This window comes from Lynx canadensis, chromosome D2 (assembly GCF_007474595.2).
Source record: "Lynx canadensis isolate LIC74 chromosome D2, mLynCan4.pri.v2, whole genome shotgun sequence".
In the NCBI taxonomy this organism is placed as follows: Eukaryota; Metazoa; Chordata; class Mammalia; order Carnivora; family Felidae; genus Lynx; species Lynx canadensis.
The window spans coordinates 70,224,552-70,248,855 of record NC_044313.2 but is presented as its reverse complement, the minus strand read 5'-3'; the positions used below and the strand labels follow the sequence as shown (position 1 = coordinate 70,248,855).

General features: G+C 43.5%; 1 protein-coding gene across 3 annotated transcripts in view; it reads left to right on the top strand.

The window, feature by feature from the left end:
• Positions 1–865: 865 nt before the first annotated feature.
• The window catches only part of EGLN1 (egl-9 family hypoxia inducible factor 1), a 57,163-nt gene continuing 33,724 nt past the window's right edge, over positions 866–24,304 (top strand). The window contains exon 1 of one of the 3 annotated variants that reach the window (XM_030334019.1): positions 866–2,069. In XM_030334019.1, coding sequence (XP_030189879.1) covers positions 1,140–2,069 — 930 coding nt within the window. In that variant the 5' untranslated portion in view covers positions 866–1,139. The remainder of the gene's footprint in view (positions 2,070–24,304) is intronic. The other 2 variants (XM_030334018.1, XM_030334017.1) reach the window with 2 other exon arrangements.

The following is a 24,304-nucleotide window of genomic DNA, read 5'->3' as shown; positions in this document are numbered from 1 at the left end:
CAAGATTTCACAGGGCTTAGAAATGGTTTTTAAAAAATTTAAACAAAACTTTAGCACCTTTAAATGTAGCTCGAACGGGGCATAGGGGCTTGGATGAACACCGCAGCAATAATTAGTACTTTTAACCATTTCAGGCCTCGAAATGGGGGCTGTGTTGGTGTGATGGGAAAAGCAGCCTTGGAATCTGACAGAGTCTAATTCCTGGATTCCGTCCAGTCCTGCGTGACCTTGGGCGAGTTACTTTACTTCTCTGAATTTCCGTTTCCTCCTAGGCAAAAAACCAGGCGAGAGCCACCTTGCAGCGTAGGCTGGAGCGCGCCTAGCGCACACCGGGTGGGCCCTAAACAAATAGCAGCCATCTTCTGGTCCCCCGCTCGGCGCCGCAACCCCCAGCAGGTGTAGGCACCGTCCGCGGCGTAGGGCCCGGCGGCGGCCGAGCGGCCCCGCCCTTCCGCCCTCCCGGGCCTGCCCCTCGGCGTCCCCGCGCCGGCCTCCGCGTCCCGAGCCCGCCCCGGGCGGAGCCCGCAGAGGGGCGGGGGCAGGGCGCCGGGACCGACTCCAAGGCCCAGCCCCGCCGAGCCGCGTGCGGGGGAGCGGAGGCGGCCCCGGCGCCGCCCGCGCCCGAGCGTGTGTGCTCGGCCGCCGCCCCCTCGGCCCTCCCCTCGGCCCTCCCCTCGGCCCCCTCCGCCCTCGCGCGCCGCCCGCCCGGGTCGCGGCGGGGCCGTGGTGTACGTGCAGAGCGCGCAGAGCGAGTGGCGCCCGCACTCCCTGCGCTCTTCCACAGGCCGGGCCGGGCAGCCCCGGACGGTGAGGCGGCGGCGGCGGCGGCGGCCGGGGCGGCCGATCTCGCGCGTCCGGGCCCGCGTGCCCGAGCGGAGGTCGCCGTCCGCCGCGCAGGCCGCGGTCCCTCAGCTCGCGGCAGCGATGAGGCGCTGAGGCGGCCGCCGGCGCTGCGCGGCAGGACCCGAGGACGAGGCAGCGGCCGGGCCGAGAGCGCGGGGCGCCGGCCTCCCTCAGGCGAGGAGTGGCGGGTGCGTGGCGCAGTGACGGCCTCTGCCGCTCCGCCCGTTCCCCGGCCCCGGGCGAGGCCCTCCGGCCGCCACCCGTCCTGCTCGGCCGCCGTCGCCAACGCCGCCGCCATGGCTAATGACAGCGGCGGGCCCGGCGGGCCGAGCCCGAGCGAGCGAGACCGGCAGTACTGCGAGCTGTGCGGGAAGATGGAGAACCTGCTGCGCTGCAGCCGCTGCCGCAGCTCCTTCTACTGCAGCAAGGAGCACCAGCGCCAGGACTGGAAGAAGCACAAGCTAGTGTGCCAGGGCGGCGAGGGCGCCCCGGGCCCCGGAGCGGGCCAGCACCGGCACCCCGGCTCCGCGCCGCCCGCCTCCGCGCCGCCGCCCAGGGCCGGCGGGGCCGGGGCCAGGGAGGCCAGGAAGGCAGTGCCGCGCCGGGACAGCGCCGCCGCCGTCGAGAATGCGGGCGCGCGGGCCGCCGGGGACGCGGCCAAGGCAAAGGCCAAGCCCGCGGCCGACCCCGCGGCGGCCGCTCCCCCGCTTCGCGCGGCTGCAGGCGGCCAGGGCCAGGCGGCGGCGGCGGCGGCCGAGGTGGAGCCCGCGAAGGAGGAGGCGCTGGCCCGCGCGTCGCAGTACCAGGAGAAGGCGAACCTGTACCCGCCGAGCAACACGCCGGGCGAGGGGCTGAGCCACGGCGGCGGCCTGCGGCCCAACGGGCAGACGAAGCCCCTGCCGGCGCTGAAGCTGGCGCTGGAGTACATCGTGCCGTGCATGAACAAGCACGGCATCTGTGTGGTGGACGACTTCCTGGGCAAGGAGACCGGGCAGCAGATCGGCGACGAGGTGCGCGCCCTGCACGACACCGGCAAGTTCACGGACGGGCAGCTGGTCAGCCAGAAGAGTGACTCGTCCAAGGACATCCGAGGCGATAAGATCACCTGGATCGAGGGCAAGGAGCCCGGCTGCGAAACCATCGGGCGGCTCATGAGCAGCATGGACGACCTGATCCGCCACTGTAACGGGAAGCTGGGCAACTACAAAATCAATGGCCGGACGAAAGTAAGTGAGTGCTAGAGGGTGGCGCTGGACATCTCTTACTGGGCGGGCAGCCCCCCTGCCCGGCGACGGGAGCCGCTCAGGGCAGAGGAGCACGGCTTCTCTGTATAAAAGTAATTTCCTTCTTGTGTAGCACCCCCATAAGAAAAAGGGATATAATCCGTGCAGTAGGTGCTTATCTAGGTAGCTGCTTTCTCTGTGCCCACTATTTTCCACTTAACTGCCCGTTGACAAGCCTAAGTGCATGGTTTTGTGGCTAAACTTAGGCCCTCCCTTTCAGTTGGCTTTTTTTCTTCCCCCTCCTTTTCCCTTGCACTGTTAGTCCATTCAAACCTGACTGGAGTTTTAGCCTCCCGGTTTGGGGATATTAGGGTAGGACCCAAAGCAAGAGCTGGTTCTGGATATGCCTTGTGTCTGCATATGCCCCTCAATTCTCTGTGGTGTTGGAGCCAGGGGTCAGATTGTGGTTTACAGAGTGGAATGCTGTGTTTAGTTTAAGAATCTGCCAACTTGCCCACGAAAAGATAAACTTAAAATAGGCATGTAGTCCAAAGACTCCTCATATTCGGGAGCTTGGCTGCTCCCCTCTCACTATTGCTCTTTCCCCCCTTCCTGTCCCTTCTGTTTTGAAACCCACTACAAAAAACGGGGAAAGAAGTATTTCCGTCTTTAGACCTTTCAGTGTAGGTAGGTTACATTTTTAGCAGAGGTTTCCTTTATTTGCTTTGTTAATGTAATCCTCCTGTTGAAAAAGCTGTGTTGTAGCTTCCTGGAAGAAAAAAACAACAACAACACGGAATTGTAGCAGGAGGGAGGGCTGGTTCTGAAGTCTCAATTTGGTGGAATCTCTTTGTTTTCTCTTGTTTTTCCCCAACAGATTCTTTAGTTCGTACCTACTCTAATCCTTCTTCTCTCCTCTAGATGGTAAATGGGAGACTCTTCCCTCCTTAATACTCTCTCCCAGTTGTTTTTCATTTTACTTCCCAGGTCTTAATCTTTTCTTTGTATCCGGCTCCTCCCCAGGCCACCCTGCTCCACCCTCCTCCACCATCAATCTCTGTCTGATTTTTTGAGTTTTGAGAGCTTGTCTTAGGAGATCATCACATGTGTGTGTTTGTGCACGCATGCTGACTCTTGCCTCTGGTTCTTTTGTGTGTTGTCAGGGCGTCTTTTTTAGCTGTCGTTGTGGGTGACTCTCAGGCTGCCTGAAAGGCTGAGCATAAGGCAATGAGGAAAGTTTAAACATGAAAATCTTGTGGGGGAAAATACAACGCCAAGTCTGATTTATATATTGCCGCTTTATTAGTGGATGAAGGCACATGTCTGAAGGTCATGTAGTTTGAAAAACTGAGCAGTTTCTTAATGTTAAGCTGGAAGAGAAAAAGGGGTCTGATTAGACCTCAGTCTTGGTCTTCAATGAGAATTTCATTTATATTTAAAAAAAACAAAAAACTTTGTCATAGATCAGATCTGAATACAGTCACGGACTCTAGAGCAGGACAGGAACTAGCTTGAAGGGATATTAATATAGCTCTGTGCAGACTGACCAGAGTAGTTAGTTGAGGCATAAGCTTAAGGTGAAGTCCTGAAGAAGTTAATGTCCTAAATGTTCCTTGATCTGCTTTCCTTAGTTAATTTAGCTTTCCAAGTTAAGCTAAGCCCTCTCCTATTCTCCCTGTTTTCACCTGTCCTCAGGGAAGGGACAGGTGTTAGAGCTGTTAGTCAGCCCAGCTGTTAGAGAAGTTGCTTGTCATGGGGAGCTCCTTCCTCAGGTGTCCCAGTGGCTGAAGGGAGCAGTAGTTGAGGTTTTAAATCACTTGACTGCGCATACTGTCATATGATAAAGGACTTGCTGAAGGCCGGTCAGACTGTTAAGCTCTTTGGATTGATTTTTCCTTACATTAATTTTCAGGGCACAGTTTGAAAATCTGTGAGTTATTGTTGGGAATCCCCTTCATTGTATTTGGTTGAGAGAGTTTTTGTTAAGCGTGTTTAATCATGTAATTTTAGTATTGCTTAAAAAAACACCAAAAACAAATATCTTGCTGTGAGGGAATGGGAAGGCAATCAGATTATTAGCCACCGTGCATTGAGCTAGCACAGTGGACTAGGCACCAGATTAAGCCCAGGAGAGACATGATCACAATAATCTTCATCCTATGAAGTAGGTAGTAGTATTCCTAATTTCCATTTGAGAAGGTTTCAGGTCTGACTCGCCTAAGGCCTACCACTTAATGATAACCTCACTGGGATTCAAATTTAGGTCCTTCAGATATCAAGCCCCAGGCTTTTCTACTACTGTGCATGTAGGTAGGATATAGATAAGATGTAGATTACCTAGCATACTGGAACTAAAATTTGGTAGATTTTATTGACAGTGGTAGTCTTGTATGTGAATAACTGTACTTTATGGTTAGGCTCTATAAACTTTTTATTAGGTGACTACACAATGCTTATTTCAAATGTTTATTTCAGTGACTGCAAAGCCACTTTAAAACTAGCTATTTCAGTGTTGGTCATTTCGGGATAACTTGTAAGAGGGGCAGAATATGGGTACACAATGGGATTAGAGAGAGGGTCTTCAATGAAGAATTCTGTTGTCCTTTACAACACTAGAGTGATTTAAAAAGTTACTTGCGTCAAACGTGTAGTGTTTTTCTCACTTAGCTCTTCACAGCAACTCTGTAAAATAGATTGTTGATATGTTATTCCTGTGTGTAGGTTAGAAAAGTGAGTCTCAGGGAATCGTGCACTTGTTGGAAATCATGCAGCATACCAGGACTTAAACTGAAGTTTACTGACCAAGATTCTGATGTCCTTTTTTATTTTTATTATCTACTGTGTGGTCTTTGTGTGTCTGAGGGCCTGATAGTCAGATGAGGTATAATTGGTTGTGGCTCATTGAGCGTTAGACTCTGATTTCCCCCAAGTTTCTACTTCAGGCATGCTTATCTGGCTCACTGTTTGTCCAACTGCTTTAAAAGAGGAATTGCAAGGGAAGGATGAAGTAATACACAAGGACACTGATGTAACCCGCGTCAAGTTTCCACTTTCTCTGGTCCTTTTATTGGGATTTTCCCCTCTTTTGCCCTTAGACTGACCTTTGATCCTTTTTCCTTTCTCATACCCTTTCTTTAGCTGGCAGTGGTGTTCAGGCAGGAGAAATCATGGTCTGCTGATTTGTGGACTTAAGAAATCATAAGGGCCTTGACTTGGGTGGAGATAGACAAGAAGCGCAGACCAGCGGGGATTGCGGGGATCACGGGGAAATGCCGAACCTTAAGGGAGTGATAAGATAGGTTGAGGCTACGAAGAAGGCCAGATATATCTAAGATTTTTTGTTATGTCGTAGTTGGTCTGCTGTGGCTGATTATGGCTTTTAGAGCAAAGAATAGGATGAGGATTATCATCACTGCTGTAGACATGTGACAGTCCTAGATGTTACAAACCAAACTTCTCAATCCACTTCTGCCACTTTCCTCTGTGCTCTTGACATCCACCATGTATAAAGGGGAGCAGCCTGTTCAATGTCTTAATAGCTAAATCAGTCTTAAAGATCAAAGTCCATTATTCTGTATGCAGAAAGGTTGAAAATATGGCAGCTGCAGTAATAAGCTGCAGTTTCACTGTAGTGCTTTACAGTTAAAAGAGATTCGTTTGGACTGAAAGAGTGGTCTTCATAGGTTGTTACGGAATCAAGGTCAACTTTGTAGGAAAATGTATAATGAGTTAGTTTGCATGTAGTTCACATATAACGTAACTCCTTTAACTGTAAAGGAATTTCATTAAAAATCTTTTTTAATGTTTATTCATTTGAGAGAGAGAGAGAGAGAGAGAGAGAGGGAGAGAGGGAGAGAGGCAGAGAGAAAGGGAGACACAGAAACCAAAGCAGGCTCCAGGTTCTAAGCCATCAGCACAGAGCCCAATGCGGGGCTTGAACTCAGGAACCGTGAGATCATGACCTGAGCCGAAGTTGGACGCTTCACCAACTAAGCCACCCCTGTGCCCTAAGGAATTTTATTTTAAATCAAAAGGAGTTTGGGGGCACCTGGGTGGCTCAATCAGTCAAGCGTCTGACTCTTGATTTCGGCTCAGGTCGTGATCTCATGGTTCATGGGATTGAGCCCCGTGTTGGGCTCTGCACTGACAGCATGGAGCCTGCTTAGGATTCTCTGTCTCTGTCTCTCTTTCCCTCCCTCCCTCCCTCCCTCTCTCTGTCTCTCTCCCTCCCTCTCCCTCTCTCCCCCACTCGCGCATGCGCTCTCTCTCTCAAAATTAGGAATTGAACAAAAAAACAACTTTAAATCAAAAGGGGCTTTTTGTTTGCACGTTGATAATTCTTCACTCATCTATTACCTAGTAAGCTGCAAAAATATCCCATGAGACCTTAGTCACACAAGAGGACAGCATCTGAACGTGGAAGGAGGCTGGACTTTGTGCTGCTGTTCAGTCTGGCTGGGCTCCTGGATCAGCCACTGTTTCTGTGTCCTTGAGCCACTTGCTTAATATTTCTGAGCTTCGGTGAATGACTCCATTTGCACAGTGGCGTTAAATCCATACCTGCCTTTTCTGCCTTGCGGGCTTGCTGTGAGGAGTACACATAATTATACATATAAAGGCACTTTTTAAAATTTAAAGCAAGGTTGTGAAACCTTTGTTAACTATTACTCTTCTCATCATAAAAGTTTTCAGTTTTTCTGATTCTTTCTGGAAGAGTTCTGTGCTTTTCCTGTGTTTTCCCCACTTATAACCCAGAGGGGAAGAGACCGAGAATGATCACCCATGTTTGACATGACCACTACCACTACCCCCCACCAACACATTCGTTTCTTTTTTAAACAGAGGAAATAAGTCCCAGAGAGGTTAAGTGACTTGTTCAAGGTCATAGAGCTCCTTACTGACAAATCAGACTGACGTTTGATTCACTTCTTTCTTACACCTGCAACTTTTTGCTGCATCTCTTGGAAAAATGGACATACTCCTACTTAACTAATTTTGGTGTATTTTATACCATTTTTGAGAATTGCTTGAACATTTATAACTTCCCTTTTCTTCTCCCTCTTATTCCTCTCATTGTACGCTTTGGCTTATCTGACCTATTTAAAATTTTCCTCCTTTGGTTAATTCCTCCCTAATTTCCCCAGATGTTCTTTATTCACCTTCTTTTCTCTCCTCCAACATTCAAGCCATCTTCCTGAAGGAGGCCTACCCTCTCATGTTTCCTTAGTAGGAAGTGTCTTTCCATACTCTGCATTTCTGATTTACACTTTCATTCTCTGTTTTCCTCCCCCTTCCTTTTTTCACTATCAGACTGCAAATCTATGTTTGTTCATCTTCTCCAATGTTTTCTGAAGGCTGTGCCTTGCTGGTATGCCTTTGGATAGTGTTATCAGCTTAGTCTTTTTTTTTTTTTTTTTTTTTTTTGAGAGAAAACATAAGGGAGAGGGGCAGAGAGACAGAGAATCTTTTTTTTTTTTTAATGTTTATTATTTTGTGTGTGTGTGTGAGAGAGAGAGAGAGAGAGCATGTGAGCAGGTGAAGGGCAGAGAGGGAGGGAGGGACAGAGAATCCCAAGCAGGCTCCTTGTTTTCAGCACAGAGCCTGATGTAGGTTTGATCCCACAGCCCTGGGATCATGACCTTAGCGGAAATCAAGAGTTGGATGCGCAACTGACTGAGCCACCCGGGTGCTCCTATTTAATGTTTTGCTTTTCTCCTGTTTCATTTTTTTTTGCTTTAGACTTTAAAGTGAAACCAAATGTTTCAGTCCCTTTCATTTGAATCCATGCTTAGAGGGTTTTCATAGATGCAGTTTACTACTGTGCTTGCATTTTGCTACCATGCTTGTGTGCTATCTCCTTTTCCACTGTGCCCTTGTTTCTGTACTTGAAACCCTGTAACTATGGGATGGCATTCCTGTCATTTATTGAACCATATTCCTAGCTTTTCTTGGACTCTTATTCCAGCTGAAAGCCTTCCGTTCTGAAAAACAAAACAAAACAAAAACAAACAAGTCTTCCCTTAAACTATTTTTTTTTTTTTGCACTTGTATTTCCTGGTCCAAACTCTGAACTGTTCTGCCACCTTTATGGGAATGTCTTCTACTTTGTTATCACATTTTCCCAGAACCAACTCACATTTCTGTTTCCAAAGAGCTTAGATAGTATCTGTAGTCTCTATATGCTCATTAACACCGCTAGAACCTTTTCATGTGTTTGGAGTCCTCATTTTCCTTACTCAGTGTCCCAAATCCCATTTCTTTACAAAAGTGAAGTGTATGTATTCTTGGTTCCCCCTTATTCCTGTCCTCTGAGTCCTGTTTTGATAATCTCTTCCGTCCTTCGTTCATTCACCAAATACGAAGTGAGTACTTTGCGGTTCTAGGAGTTAGGATTACCTTAACAACAACAAAAAAGCCCTCGTTCTCACGGGGCTTACATTCTACTTGAGGTGGGTGAAAGGTGGGGAGAGACTGTCAATAAACAAGTGTGTAAGTAAATATACAACACGTTAGGTGGCAAATATTAAGGCAGAAGGTAAACAAGGCCAACATTAAGGCGAAAAGTAAACAGGGGGTACTCTCTTAGGATCCATAAAGTAGTAAGATGATATTTAAGGAGACGCTTGAACAAAACAAGGACCTGGCTTATGTGGATACATGCAAGAAGAACATTGCAAGTAAAGATACTACAGAGCAGATACAACAGTGCTCGGCGTGTTGGGAATACTGTGGTTAAAGCAGAGCGAGGGAGGGGGTGTGGTAAGGATGCAATCAGTGAAGCAGTGGGAGAAGAAGGAAGAGCAGTTCATGTAGGATTTTGCCTCGTAGGCAGGAACGGTGGGTTTTATCCTAGGTGATGGGGAGGCCATTGGGGAATTTGTTTTAAAAGCTCTCTGTGGCTGCCGGGTTGGAGTAGACTGGAGGGGAGCAAGAACACCAGTGAGGAAATCCTTGTAGTCGTCTAGGCTCTAGAAGACGGTGGCTTAAATCAGAGTAGCAACTGCAGACATGGTGAAAATGGGTTGGGTTCTGGGTATATTTTCAAAGTAGAGTCAGTGAGATTCGCTGATGGATTTGACGTGAGGTGTGAAAGAAAGGAAGGCGTCAGAGTGACTCCAAGGGTTTTGGCTTGAGCATTGGGAGGAAATAATTATTATTTTGTTTTGCCCTAACTCTCTGCCTTTCTTCTCTTGCCCCACTTTTTTAGTTTCTATTTATAGCAGCTTGTTGACACTTATTTTGCAGCCAGAGCTACAGAAAAAAGTTCTGCGCTCTTCTTTTGCACATTCCTTCAAGTTGGCTGTGCTTGCTGCTACCGTTGTTGACCTTACAGCCCATCTTTTCTTCTCCAGAGGCTTTATGGCTTCCTTGCACAGTGTGCGCTCCCGTCAGCCCTACCGCGGGGGCTGCCTGCAGGGATTGCTGCGGGAAACCTTGCCGCATTTCTGGTGCTGTCCGCAAGCCTGGCTGTGCCTTCTCGCATGAACTGCTCACTTAAGATGGCTTACAGATACAAATCACGTAAAAAGAATTACACGGATTGGGAAAGTCTAGGGAAACACTGGGGAAAATTGAATGGTTCAATGTGAGAGACAAGCAAAGATGTAGATTAAATGTCCAGATAAAGTCAGAAATAAAACACCTTCATGTAAATATGCTGTGGAAACTCAAACGACAATAGAAAATTGAGAAGAGCTAGAAGGAATATAAAATATCAAAAGTAATCCCATTGACATATAGAGATAACACAGGATGATGTGATAGCTTCCTGTAGTAAGGAAGGAGGGGATAAATTTATGATTGCTTGGGGACCATATTCAGTGGTCTGAAAAGAGGCCAGAGAAATAGTTCCCATAGCCTTATTGATAAGTTCCCATTAGAATATTGTATCCAGGACTTTGAAGGATAAGAAGCCTTGGTTTTGACTCCAGGGTGAGGGGAGGGCCCAGAAGTATGGTTGAACATTAGGTTATTGTGTATGAAATGGTTTTAAAATTTTTAAACCTGAAGAGTCGAACATGAGCTTATAGAATCTAGGAATCTGTACTCTCAATTTAATTCAAACAACTTCAGTTTAGGACTAAATAATAAAACCTAGGTAGGAAATAGCAGATCTAGCCAATTAATTGGAAAGGTCTAATAAGGATTTTGGAGTAATCAGAGATTGGCCATGCATCTGAATTTTTTCTCAGTATAGGTACTCAGTTCTCATCTATAAATGGTAACTAGAAGTTCAGAGTCTATAGTTTTGTCTTATAATTATCCTTCATTCTAGCTCTAGAAAGTTTTTACCTTCTGTTGTGCCTTCCTCTGACTTCTTCACACTATTCCTCTGAAATAGGTGTCTTAAAAGTTACTTTTTTTTTTAATGTTTATTTATTTTTGAGAAAGAGAGAGAGGGAGACACAGAATCTGAAGCAGGCTCTAGGCTCCCAGCTGTCAGCACAGAACCTGATGCAGGGCTCGGACTCAGGAACCGTGAGATCATGACCTGAGCCGAAGTCAGACACTTAACCGACGGAGCCACCCAGGCAGCGCTGACTATAGTTTTTTCTTGAAGTTCAGTTCTTAATTTTCTCCTCATCTCTGTCAGAAGACACAGGTAGGAAGAACTTGAAACATCTCTGTTTCTATACTTTTCTCTTGCCTATTGCTACATAACAAACTACCCCAAAACGTAGTGACTTAAAACAGTACGGATTTATTATCTCACAATTCCTGTAAATCAGGAATCTGGGCACAGCCTAGCTTCATCCTTGCCTTCACTGTTCCTCAAGATGTCGGCAAGGGTCTGCACTCTCCTACCAAGGCTTGAATGGGGTGTGTCTGCTTTCAAGCTCGCTCTCTGGATGTTGGGGGCATTCATTTTCTCATGGGTTTTTGGACTGAGGGCCTCAGTTCCTTGCCATGTGGGTCTCTCCAACACAGGAACTCGCTTCATCAAAGCGTGCAAGCCCAGAATGCCCCAGCAAGACTGAAGTCACAGGCTTTTGCAGCCTAACCACGGAGACATCCATCACCTGTACAGGATTCTTTTGTTAGCAGCAAGTCACAAGATTGATTCCACACTCAAGGGGAAGGAATTACACAGGGTGTGAATGCCATTTCTTAAGTTGTCTCTTCCTTTGCCACGTGTGCCCCTTAAATGTTACTGTCCTTCATGGTCTGTGGTTTGTCTTCTCTCTTTGCTCTAGTCAACACATTTTTCTCCCTGGCTGATTATCACTTTGCGCTTGGGAAGCTCACAGGTTCTTAGGGTAGTTTGCCTGTGTTCAAAGCCTGGTTTAGCTACTTAATTGTGCTCTGATTTTAGGCACATTTTCTAACAATTAAAGCATCAGCTTCCTCATTGGTATAATAGGAGTTAATAGCGCCTAATTCAATAATGTTTGTTTGTAGATAGATGAGATGATGCATGAGAAATGCTCAGCAGGTGATCAGTTAGTGCTCATTTAATATTAGTTGTAACTGTAATAATAATGGAAGGAGGAGGACGAGGAGAGGAACAACCATGACTTCAGCTAGTAGGATTTGTCAGAGTCCTTGATCTGGCCTTACCCTGGCATCTGCAGAGGACTAATGGAAACCTTCACCTGAATGTTCTGGAAGTACTGCAAACTCAGCATGGTTAAGACTGAAGTGCCCTCCCAAGTTTCCTCTTGGAGGGGATGAGGGTTGGTGGGGCTATGTGGTGGGGAGAGTGGGGGAGTAGGTTTAAAACTGGTCCTGTCTTTGAACTGCATTTATGTTTTCAACAACTATTTACAGAGTGCCCAGTATATGCCAGGGTCAGTGCTAGGCAAGTCAAGGTCATTCTCTCTGCCATTCTGGAGTTTTATGGTCCGAGGGGAGACAACCTTGAGCCAGCAATACCATGTGTGGTGGATGTTGATCAGATGTACAAGATCCTGTGGGAGCTTGTTCGAGGGGCCCTAATAGCCTGCATGCCAGAGAAGGTCTCCTGGAAGAAGCAGTTCTTTAGACTGATGCTTCCAGCAGTTCAGTCAATTTCAGTGGAGGAAGTCCATTGAAAGTCTCCAGGTCTGAAAAGAGCATGATGTTTCAGAAGAACATACCTTTTTTTATGACTATGGGAATTTTACCTATTTAAAAATTATTTCCTACCTGTGTCTTGTCCCTGTTTCCATTTACACTGCCCTGCTGAGACCCATCTTCTTTTCTGTCTAGATTATTACAAAAGTCTATTTTTTTTTCTCTTTTCGTGTGTTTCCTTTCCCGTCCATTCTCTCTTGGTGTTACGTTTCGAAAACACAGATCATGTTGTTGTCCTGCTTGAAAATATTTGTTTCCTCCAGAGTCTTGATATGCCATACAATTTTTTTTTAAAAAAACATCATTTCTCATCATATATTTTCTACTCCTGCCACCGGAGGCTTCTGGCAGGTTCCTTGAACCTGCATTTGCTTTCTGCCTCTGTCCATTTCCCTGGCTCTTTCTATGTGGAAAGGTGGTAGGGGGGTTTCTGTGAGTGGAGTTTTGCCCCAGTCGCTAAGCAGAGTTACAATTCTATCCTATGTGTTGCTGTTGCTGTGACACTTCTTATCAATGATAGCGTGCTTTCTACAGTGGTGGGACTCCTGTCCTAAACGTGAGCCACTTGAGGATGGGACCCCTGTCTTATCCGTGCTGCACAATGCTCATCAGGTGAGGCATCCAGTAAGTATCATATTTAAATTTCCACTGCCCTATTTTGATTGAGGTTTTGATTACTTTGCACCTGGATTGTTACACAGTATTATTGTTTCTTAATTCACTCTTTTCCACGTACTACTTGTATCCATCTTTTATAAATTCAACATTTGTCAAAAGCTTACTCAGAAATGAGTTTCATTTAAAAAAAAACTTTTTTTAAATATTTTTATTTATTTTTGAGAGAGAGAGAGAGACAGAGTACAAGCGAGGGCGGGGCAGAGAGAGAGGGAGACACAGAATCCGAAGCAGGCTCCAGGCTCCGAGCTGTCAGCACAGAGCCCGACGCGGGGCTTGAACTCGTGAACTGTGAGATCATGACCCGAGCTGAAGTTGGACGCTTCGACTGAGCCACCCAGGCGCCCCATCTCCTGAGTTTTACTTAAAGGAGACAGTTTGATTCTTATGCACATAATGCTCACCGATGGCCTACAACCACACCATCTGTCCGTTGGTCTTCGCTTCTCCTCTTTGACAAATGCGCTACTTCTGCCAGCCTGTTTTCTTCCTGTTGCCCTTCTCACTCCGCCCAGCACATCTGTGAATTCACACCCTGCTCCAGCAATTTAAATCATTTGCGTTCTTTAAGACCTGGCTTAAATCCCATTCCCAAATATCTCCTTGAACACTGTGCCTCCACCGATCTCTCTTCTCAGACACTTTGTACACCATTTATTCCTGACGTATCTTCTCCAGAAAGAAGGGCAGAGGGGCTGTTTATATAGCGCTCTGACTTATGCAAAGCACCTCGTGTTGTTGTTCATGGTTTTTATTATTCACATATGAACACTTAGTCGTACCCGACTGCCCTGCACCACAGCACACCTCACCCTGCTCCCCCTTATTTCCGTCTCATTTCTAAATCTACAGTAAGGGGTTTAGAAAGTCCGTGAGGGTTTCTGTCCTGTCGTGGTCAGCTTTCCTTTCTGTGCTTACTGTGCTGCTTCTAGTCCCTATTTTTCCAGATAAAAATAACCCAGGCCAATATGGCCTAAACTATTTTTAACTCCTAAGTCTGGGTGCTGTGAAGATAAAATGAAGTTTCATGCCATTGCCTGGGCCCAAAGTCAGTTGATCGGGTTACAGATGGCTGTAGAATCCTGCCCGTCCGTGAATCTCAAGGGGGACGGGCCTGCGTGCGTATCTTCCCTCCCTCTCCCCCACCAGTGGCATGAGAATCCCCAGGGAACACGCGTCACTTCAAAACAAAGCAACATAATAAACATGATGTTGAAAGTGACCCCTTGTGTATTCTTCTGCATGACCTGGAAGAGAGAGGCTTATGGCTAGCAAGCTGACACGAAGTTCAAGTTGACATCGATACCACGTGATTAATACACAAAGTAAAAATTTTCAAGAGCGAACTTTGAAACTTCTAAAATTATCCTACTTTTGATTTGGTTTTAGAACTATATTCAGAATTTCAGATAACATTAAAGATGGTTTAAGAGTGATATTTAACACGAGAGGACATGGGTTAAACAAGGTGAGACATACTTCTTTATGATCAGAAAACCTGTGACTTTAGCCACATTCAAGCATTCGATCAGTTTGGGGGAAACCGTCGACTTAACTGTTCCAAGAGGGCACCAGTAGTGCCGATGATGGAAACCTGTCAGTGTCATGGTCATTTGAATTTGGCCTTGAAATGTATTCGGACATTCGTATGCTTAAAAAGAGTTGCATTTCCTAATTTTGCTGAATTTTGGTACTTAAAATGTGTTTTCCTTCTCTGAGTACAGTCTTGGGGTTGGTAAGGAAGGGAACCTGAGATTTCATATTTACTGCAGATAATTCATGTGTGAAAGAATGGTTGTAGTTTTGGTGCATACAGCCTGGAGTATTGTGTATTTTTTGAATAAAGAAAACTTAGACTAAAAATCATGTATAATAATAAAATAGCATCCTTCCCCAATAGCTTAGGAGTTTTGTTTTTTTTTTCAAAGTAATTATGCATGTTAGTGGTTTATAACTTTGTATTGCTTCTGGACCCCTTTGGGAATCTAATGGAAGCTGTGCAGTTTTTTACCCTAATGAAGAACATGCATGTAAAGTTTTGCTTATTATAACATGCATCATAGACCCAACATTAAGAACACTTGTTACAAGAAGGGTTCTAAAAGAGTAAAACAAACATTTTTAAGCATTTAAAAATGAAATGTTTATGGTAGAGTGGATTTCTTTTTTATTTAAAATTTTTTTTAATGTTTATTTTTGAGAGAGAAAGAGAGACAGTGCAAGCAGGGGAGAGGCAGAGAGAGAGGGAGACACAGAATCCAAAGCAGGCTTCAGGCTCCCAGCTGTCAGCACAGAGTCCGACACGGGGCTTGAACTCAGGAACCATGAGGTCGTGACCTGAGCTGAAGTCAGACGCTTAACCAGCTGAGCCACTCAGGCGCCCCCAGGTTTCTTTATTTATTCAGTTGCTGTTCCTCCCCTGTGTCTGTAGAACTGTGCCTTGGATTTTCCCCCCATGGTAGTACTCAAGTTGTAGAGACCCAGATAATGGGTTATACATTATAATTTAAAACTAGTGGTGTATATGTATGGACTTCTGAAAGATGTTTGCCTCATACAATCTGAATATAATAAAACAAAACAAAGTTAACTGGCATGTACCAAGGTGGAAACCATAACCTTAGTACTTCTCTAAGCAGGTGCTGGGTTAAGCCTCGCTTTAGTATTCTAGATGTACAGTTCCATAAGACTGAGAACCTTTACCAGAAATGATTAACACTGCATTGTGTTTCTCTCTTTTCTCTTCCCTTTATACTGTCTTATTCCCTGCTCCCATTGCGTGTGTTCATGTGTCTTTTGCTTTTATTTTGGTTTCTTGTAACTAGCATTTCAGTAAGATTAATTTGAATTTTTAAAAAATAAAAACCTCAGTAACAGTGTACCAGGGGCCCAGGAGTAGGGGTACTCTCTTACTAACAAAAATGAAACTAGAATTTATTGGTTGGTTTTATTTATATTAAAAATAGTTCCTAGAATTGTTAAGATCTAAAGCATCTCTTGATAGTTTTGGTAGAAAGTATCTTTAAAATATGTAAGAACAATTTGTTCATATTGCTGGTTTCCAGGAACTGTGTTTTGATGTTGCATGACAACAGTGAGGTATTTCTCTAATGTATACTTACTGTAAAGGTTCCTGCAGGTGTTTCTTTGTCTTAGAATTGTCTCGAGAAAGGGAGGACAGTAGGGAAAAGAGGTGATTGTTGACAGGAGCCAGGAATGGGAATAGACTGGCCACCCTGCTCTGGGTTCTTGTCCTCTGTCTCTCAGTGCTGAGCAAATCACTCAGCACCTCTCCCAGTTACTTTATCGATGCAGTGGGAATCATATTGACCTAGTTAAAGGAGATATGTTGAATAATTGATTATTGTAAGAAGTTTTTTTAATATTTTTTAATTATTATTATTTTTTTAAGATTTTATTAAGTAATCTCCACACCCAGTGTAGGGGCTTGAACCCACAAGACCGAGATCAAGAGTCGCACGCTCTCACCAACTGAGCCAGCCAGGAACCACCGTAAGAAACTCTTAAAAAAGTGATTATATTTTTAGCTTTCTGCAGCACCTTTTCAAATTGTTAGGACTTGGCCTTGACTCTAGACCTTTGTTCTCCTGCCTCATGTTGATTAACATTAGCATCACAAGTTAAAGTTCAGTTGTAGATTCTGAATTCTTGACTTGTCTTTAATGGGATACCAGAACCGTATTTTTACTTTGGGGTTCTTTTTTGTTTGTTTTATTTTATTCCCAGTTAGTTAACATACACTGTTAGATCAGCTTAAGGTGTATGATATAGTGATTCAACAATCGTATACATTATTCAGAGCTCATCATGGTAAGTATATTCTTAACCCCTTCACCTAGTTCATCAGTCCCCGCCACCCACCTCCCCTCTGGTGGCCATGAGCTTGTTTTCTGTAGTTACAGTTTTTTGGTTTGTCTCTGTTTTTCTTTGTTCATTTGTTTTGTTTCTTCAATTCCAAATAGGAGTGAAATCATATAGTATTTGTCTTTCTCTGACTGACTTACATTGCTTAGTATTATATTATACTCTCTAGCTCCATCCATGTCGTTGCAAATGGCAAGATTTCATTCTTTTATGGCTGAGTAATATTCCATTATATATATATACGTACACACACACACACACACACACACACACACACACACACCACATCTTTGTCCATTCATGTATCAGCTGAATGGATACTTGGGCTGCTTCCATATTTTGGCTATTGTAAATAATGCTGCAATAAACATAGGGGCGCATATATCTTTCCGAATTAGTATTGTTGTATTCTTTGGGAAAATACTCAGTAGTGGAATTACAGGATCTTAGCGTAATTCTATTTTTAATTTTTTGAGGAACCTCCATACTGTTTTCCACAAGTGGCTGCACCAGTTTGCATTCCTTGCAGCAGTGCACAAGGATTCCATTTTCTCTACATTCTCACCAACACTTGTTTCTCGTGTTTTTGATTTTAGCCATTCTGACAGATATGAAGTGATGCCTCATTGTAGTTTTGATTTCTAATTCCCTGATGATTAGTGATGTTGAACATCTTTTCATGCATCTGTATGTCTTCTTTGGAGAAATGTCCGTTAATATCTTTGGCCAAGTTTTTAATTGGATTATTTGGGTTTTTTGGTGTTGGATTATATTTTGGGGATACTAACCCTGTATCACATACGTCATTTGCAGATACCTTCTCCTCTTCAGTAGGTTGTCTTTTAGTTTTTGTTGATTGTTTCCTTTGCTGTGCAGAACCTTTTTATTTTGATGTGGTGCCAAGAGTTTATTTTGTTTTTTTTTTTTCCCTCGCCTCCGGAGACTTATGTAAGAAAATGTTGCTACGGCCAATATCAGAGAAATTACTGCCTGTGTTCTCTTCTAGGATTTTTATGGTTTCAGGTCTCACATTTAATCCATTTTGGTTCTTAATCCATTTTGAATTTATTTTTATACATGGTTTGAGAAAGTGGTCCAGTTTCATTCTTCTGCATGTAGCTGACCAGTTTTTCCAACACCATTTGCAGAATCTTATTTTTAATTAAAATGTATTTAATGTTGATTAGGCAGTTGGCACATAGCCTTGACACTAAAAAAAGAAATGGTCCGTTGATAAGGGCATCTTGCACTGAATTTCAGGTAGTTGTGTTACATCATGGATAATGAAATAACAGACAGGGACACTTTGATCAAAGCACTTCTCTCTCTCTTGGCCCTCTTTCCCCCCCACTCTCTTCACTCTGCCACTCTATGTCCTCTTAGCAGAATGAAGTCAGATGGTAGTGAATATTTTATTTATTATTAATTTAATTACTTAAGGTGCATCTAAAAAATTGAATCTTTTAGGTGTTAATTTCAGAAGCTAGTCATGCATACAAATTAGCTAGTGCCTATAAAATGATTGGATCAGATCTCACACAAGTGAGTTTATACTTATTTTATAGTTTTTATTGGTGATGTACACATAGATCCGGTTGTTTTGTAATTTGTTGGTATTAGTATTTCTTTTATTTACCATAGTGTCTATGGCTTAATAAGCTTTTATTTCATTATTTTTTTATGTTCATTTACTCTTGAGAGAGGGAGAGAGTGCCCGCACGTGAGCAGGGGAGGGGCAGAGAGACTGGGACACAGAATCCGAAGCAGGCTCCAGGTTATCAGCTGTCAGCACAGAACCTGACGTGGGGCTCAAACTCATGCAGGATGAGAGATCATGACCTGAGCGGAAGTCTGCCGCTCAACCAACTGAGCCACCTAGGCACCCCAACAAAAAGCTTTTAAAACAAAATCCTAAAAGTTAATTCTTAATTCCCTAAAATGATGGAAAGTGTTTGGCGTTAACTAGTTATTTTCAGCCATGCTTTATAGCTTCTTTTTACCCTTAATGTATCATATCATCTTGTGGCTGTCATCAATCCCTAGAGTTACTTTGGTGTCTGCTCTGTTGAATTTGACTCATGATATTTGTGCTTATAGTGAAAGATGCATTTTAAGAATCCTGTGTTCCCCTTGATTTAAGAAATTGCTTGGGGATGCCTGGGTGGCTCAGTCAGTTGACTCTTGATCAGCAGCTCAGGTTGTGATCCACCATCGTGAGATTGGAGCCCCTTGTTGGGCTGTGCACCGAGTGTGGAGCCTGTTTGGGATTCTCTCTCTCTCAATCTCCCTCTCTCTGAATAAACAAATAAATAAACATTAAGAAATTGCTTGTAGATTCCACACTTTTTTTTTTCTAAAATTGATCGTTCTTGACAGTTGAAACATGAAACCATTGAAACCATTGAAACTTTGCATATTATAGGAAGCAGCTTTACTATGTTTTGACTCTGGTTAAGATTATTTTAGTTGTTTACAAAGGAAATAAAACTTATTTGAAAATAAGGAATGGAAGGGCGAGTGAAGTCAAACGGCATGTGTCCATAACTGAATTTTTCTTATAGAAATATATCTATCCAGATATTATAGAAGAGTAATTGCTTTGAATTTTACAAATACTTTGGATAATTTAATAATTTAATATAGCTTAAATATGTGGTAATTTTAAGACTTTTTTAATGTTCATTTATTTTTTTGAGAGAGAGTGTGCAAGCGGGGGAGGGGCAGAGAGAGGGGGAGACAGGATCTGAAGCAGGCTCTGTGCTGTCATGGCAGAGCCTGACATGGGGTTCAAATTCAGGAACCGTGAGATCAGGACCTGAGCCGAAGTTGGACGCTTAAATGACTGAGCCACCCAAGCGCCCCAGCTTTATGTGTTTCTGATGAAAAATAATACAGTGCTTCAAAATACAAGAAGCAGAAACTGATGGAATAGAAAAAGGCAATAGACAAATTAAAAATTAAAGGTGAAGATTTCAGTGGTTAGTTCTAGTCATTGTTATAGCTATAACAGTTATGTATAAAATAGAGGAAAATCAATAAGGGTGAGAAGACTTCATCACTGTCAACCAACTTGACCTAATTGACATCTGTTGAAAACAGAAAATCTTTGTGATCTTGAGATAGGCGGAGATTTTTCAGGACAAAACAAAAAGATGAACCATAAAAGAAAAAACTGACAAATTGGACTCTAAACATGAAAGCCTTTTGCTTATAGAAAAATACCGCTTAAAAAAAAAAAAGATGATATTTTCTCTCTTTTGAGAGAAAATGTTTGTAAAACATAATATCTAATAAATCTGGAATATATGCTTTTTAAAAAATATAAACATATATTGTAATCTACATATACAGACATAAAACAGGAAAGAAATAACCACTGTTAATGTCTTAATATTTACTTTTTTCTCTCTCTGGGTTTTGCTATTATGGCTAACCTGTTCTTCTTCATAATTTGCTCTTAAGTTTTTGTTACTTAGTTTTTGTGTTCTTTTATGAAAAATTTCTTTAAATAGGGGTTGCCTGGTTGGCTCAGTCAGTTGAGCCTCTGACTTTGGCTCAGGTTATGATCTCACAGTTCATGGGTTCAAGCCCTGTGTCGGGCTTTGCTGACAGCTCAGAACCTGGAGCCTGCTTTGGATTCTGTGTCTCCCTCTCTCTCTGCCCCTCCCCCACTCATGCTCACTCGCTCTCTCAAAAAATGAGTAAACATTAAAAAAATTTTTTTAAGGCAAACAGCAGTCAAGGTGATTCATTAGATATTGGAGTCATGGAGATAGATGAGTCTGCTCGCTTAGGTAACAACAGAGAGCTGGTAGAGAAAAATCCTGTCGTGTTTTCCATTCTCCCGTAAATGTCTCTCTGTTTTCTCTCCTTGGTTGTAGGTAGGATCCAGTTCATTGCAGACTGTTCGACTGAAAGCCTTAGTTTCTCACTGGCTGTTGGCTGGAGGACTTTCTCCTTCCCTTGATCTTTTATAGAGTAGGAAATATGGACAGTTTCACAGTGTGGCAGCTGCTTCCCTCAGAGTGGGCAAGTGAGAGAGGGTGAGAGGTTTAAATATGTCTTATAACTCAGTAATAAGTGAAACAACTTAGGAGAAAATAGACAAAATATTTGAGCAGGTATTTCACAAGAGAAGATATATAAATGACCAAATATGTGAAAAGATTCTCAGTATATCATTGGTTGTTAGGGATATGAAAATTAAAAGTGCAACGAGATACCATTGTACATACACTAAAATGGCTAGAACTTAAAATCCTGAGAGTACCAAATTTTGGTAAGGATGTAGCAAATACAACTGGAATCCTTCTACACTGATAGATTCATTACTTGCGAGAATGCAAAAGGGAATGCCACTTTGGAAAACAGGTCGGCCGTTTTTCTAAAGAGTCTAAATATAGACTCTTCTTATGGCCCCACGTATCTAAGTATTTGCTAAGTACCCACCTAGAGAAATAAAAGCATGTCCACACAAAGACTTGAGTATTATTATTCATCATAGTCAAAAACAGGAAGCAACCCGAGGGGCCATCATCTGGTGACTGGATAAATAAGATGTAGTGCGTGATGCAGTGGGATCCTGTTCAGCCATAGAATGAAACGAACTGTACTCTTGGGCAACAACTTGGATAAATCTCAGAAACACTGTGCCAAGGGAGAGATTGTACTATCAGCTATTTCGCTACTTGTAATGGAAGTTTGTGTTCTGATTTTTTGCTATGGCCTTAGATACCCTTGAAGATACCCACAGTTTTTGTAAGAAAAATTTCCAGAAGTAGAATTGCTGGGTTAGAGAAGGTTTTTATATGTTTATATGGCCAGCATCACTGAATGCTTATGTACCAAGCATGTTTGTAAGTACTCTTTCCACCCAGATTATCTTGTTCAGTTCTCTAACAACCATAGAAAGTAGAGGTACTATTATTTCCCTCATTTCTCACTAGAGGAAACTAAGGCACAGAAAGATTTTTTTTTTTTAAAAACTTGTTTCAGATCACACAACTAGGAAGTTAGAGAGCCGGGGCACAAATCAGGATAGTGTGCTTACAGAGCCATTTATGCATGTTTTGAGGGTATTGTATTTGTTTTCAGGTCCCCTACTTGATCTTGCTCTGTGCATTACAGAAATTTCTTAATTTTAGGAAGTTGAGGATAAGCCAAGTGTTTATCAAATGAGTCTTTCTCTTTCCTTACTGAAGTAATTTCAGAAATGTACCATTGGAATGTTGTTTAATTTCAACAAAGACAAGCTCATACTCAATGAAAACACCAACCATTCACTTAAAGGAACATTCTTTTGAGAGTATACAAATATACTATGCAATTCTTTGAGCTGGTTTTTTCATGCAAATTGTATAAAGGTATCAGATAGTAAATCCATGTTAACCTCAAACACTTATCAAGATACTGTTGTTTTGGTTTTTTTTTGTTTTATTTGAGAGAGCGTGCACGCACATGAGCAGGGGAGAGGGACAGAGGGAGAGAAAGAGAGAGAATGCCAAGCAGGCTCCACACTCGGTACGGAGCCTGATGTGGGGCTCGATCCCAAGACCCAGGGATAATGACCTGAGCCAAAATCAAGAGTGGGACACTCAACCCACTGAGCCACCCAGGCGCCCCAAGATAAGGTTTTCAAATAGGCAGTGTGTGCAGAGGGTGTTGTAGTCCTTTTGGCGTGTAAGTTTTGCACCAGAATCACGTTAATGTCGGGCCTGCTGTACATCTCCTGAATCAGAGATTTTGAATCCAGAGTGAAGGCCAGACAACTTCGTAGAACTTCACAGAAATTGATTCACATTTGGGTCTGAGGAAAATAGTATAGGACATACTGTTAATCAGTAAGGGATCTTAAAAATGTAATGTCCGATATATCAGATACCCAAAGGATGTTTATTAACTATTCTGAACACTTCTTAACCCAACGATTTGCAAAGAAAAAAGATCTTTTCATTAACTAAAATAATGGGTTTACATATTCTTGATTGCATTAATCCCATAAATTGCTATTTTCTCACCTCCCCCTGCCCCCCCCCCCATGTCTTCTACAAGTAGATGATACTATCTGCCTTTACTTGTTCGTCACTTACTTATTCTTAACCTCTCTCATAACTTGACATGTGCCTTCAGGCACTGTTCTGAAATTCATCTTTTGAAAGTTGTTATTCCCCTCCTACAAGAGGACCTGTCCTTTTCTGTCTCCCACCTTTTCTCTTTCCCACCTTTTCTCTCCTTAGCTACCCTGTAGCGCTTAACCCCAGTATTAGTGTGGTGTATTGGTTGGGGAGTGTAGGATTCAGAATCAGAATGGCTGGATTCACAACCTCGCTCTACCATTGGCTAGTTGTGTGATGCTAGCAAGTTATCTGCCTATTTTTCACATTTGTTTATGGGAAACAATAGTACTTATGCCATGATCGTGGAGAGCATTAAATGAGCTGATGTATGTAGCACATCGTACCTGACACGTCATAAGCTATCAGAATTCCCGACTGTTAGGCACCCTCTTCCTTTTCCTTTTCTCCCCCTTTGGCTGACATGCTGCACTGCCCTGGCTTTCTGTAATCTCTTGAAGCAGTCTTCTGCTGGCTTCCTTTCTTCTCACTAAATGTGGGTATTTCCCTCTGATTTGGTGTCAACATTTTTCTCTTCACCTGTAATAGGGAGATTGGCCACTGGCTTTGGTATCAAGTAGACCTGGGTTTCAATTCTTCCCCTGTCACATACTAGCTGTGTGACCTCAGAATTTAACCTGAATCCTTTCCAAGCTCAGGTTTCTGATCTGTAAAACTGGGGTGATCTCTGTATTGCAAGACGGTTGAGAGGATGAGAGAACCCAGTGCCCAGTATAGGGTCTGACACATGCAGCTGCTGAGTCCATAGGCTCTGCTCCTCCTGCCGTCATTTCTAGCATGTCTCATCCACTTAGTCTCACTCGGTTTTGTATCTTCAGGTATCATCGCTGAACTGAGGCTCCTTAATGCTGTTTCTCTAGTTGGATTTCCTTTATACACTGCAAAGGTGTGCTTTCTGTATGTCTTTTGATATCCTGCAGTTTTCAAATCTGAGATCAACTAATCCCTTAGAAACTTTCATCTTCCCTCTGAAACGTTGTCCTGTGTTCTGTTTTATTTTTTTTTTAATTTTTTTAACGTTTATTTATTTTTGAGACGGAGAGAGAGAGAGAGCATGAACGGGGGAGGAGCAGAGAGAGAGGGAGACACAGAATCGGAAGCAAGCTCCAGGCTCTGAGCCATCAGCCCAGAGCCCGACGCGGGGCTCGAACTCATGGACCGCGAGATCGTGACCTGAGCTGAGCTGAAGTCGGACGCCCAACCGACTGAGCCACCCAGGCACCCCTATGTTCTGTTTTAAAATTCACGTTCTGGGGCGTCTGGCTGGCTCAGTTAGTTAAGCATCTGATTCTTGGTTTCGGCTTAGGTCATGATCTTGTGGCTTCATGGGTTCGAGCCCCACATCGGGCTCTGCACTGACAGCGTGGAGCCTGCTTGGGATTCTCTCTCCCTCCTTTTCTCTCTGCCCTTCTCCCTCTTGTGCTGTCTCTCTCAAAATAAATAAACTTAAAAAAAATTTTTTTTAGATAAAACCCCATTAAAAAAAATAAA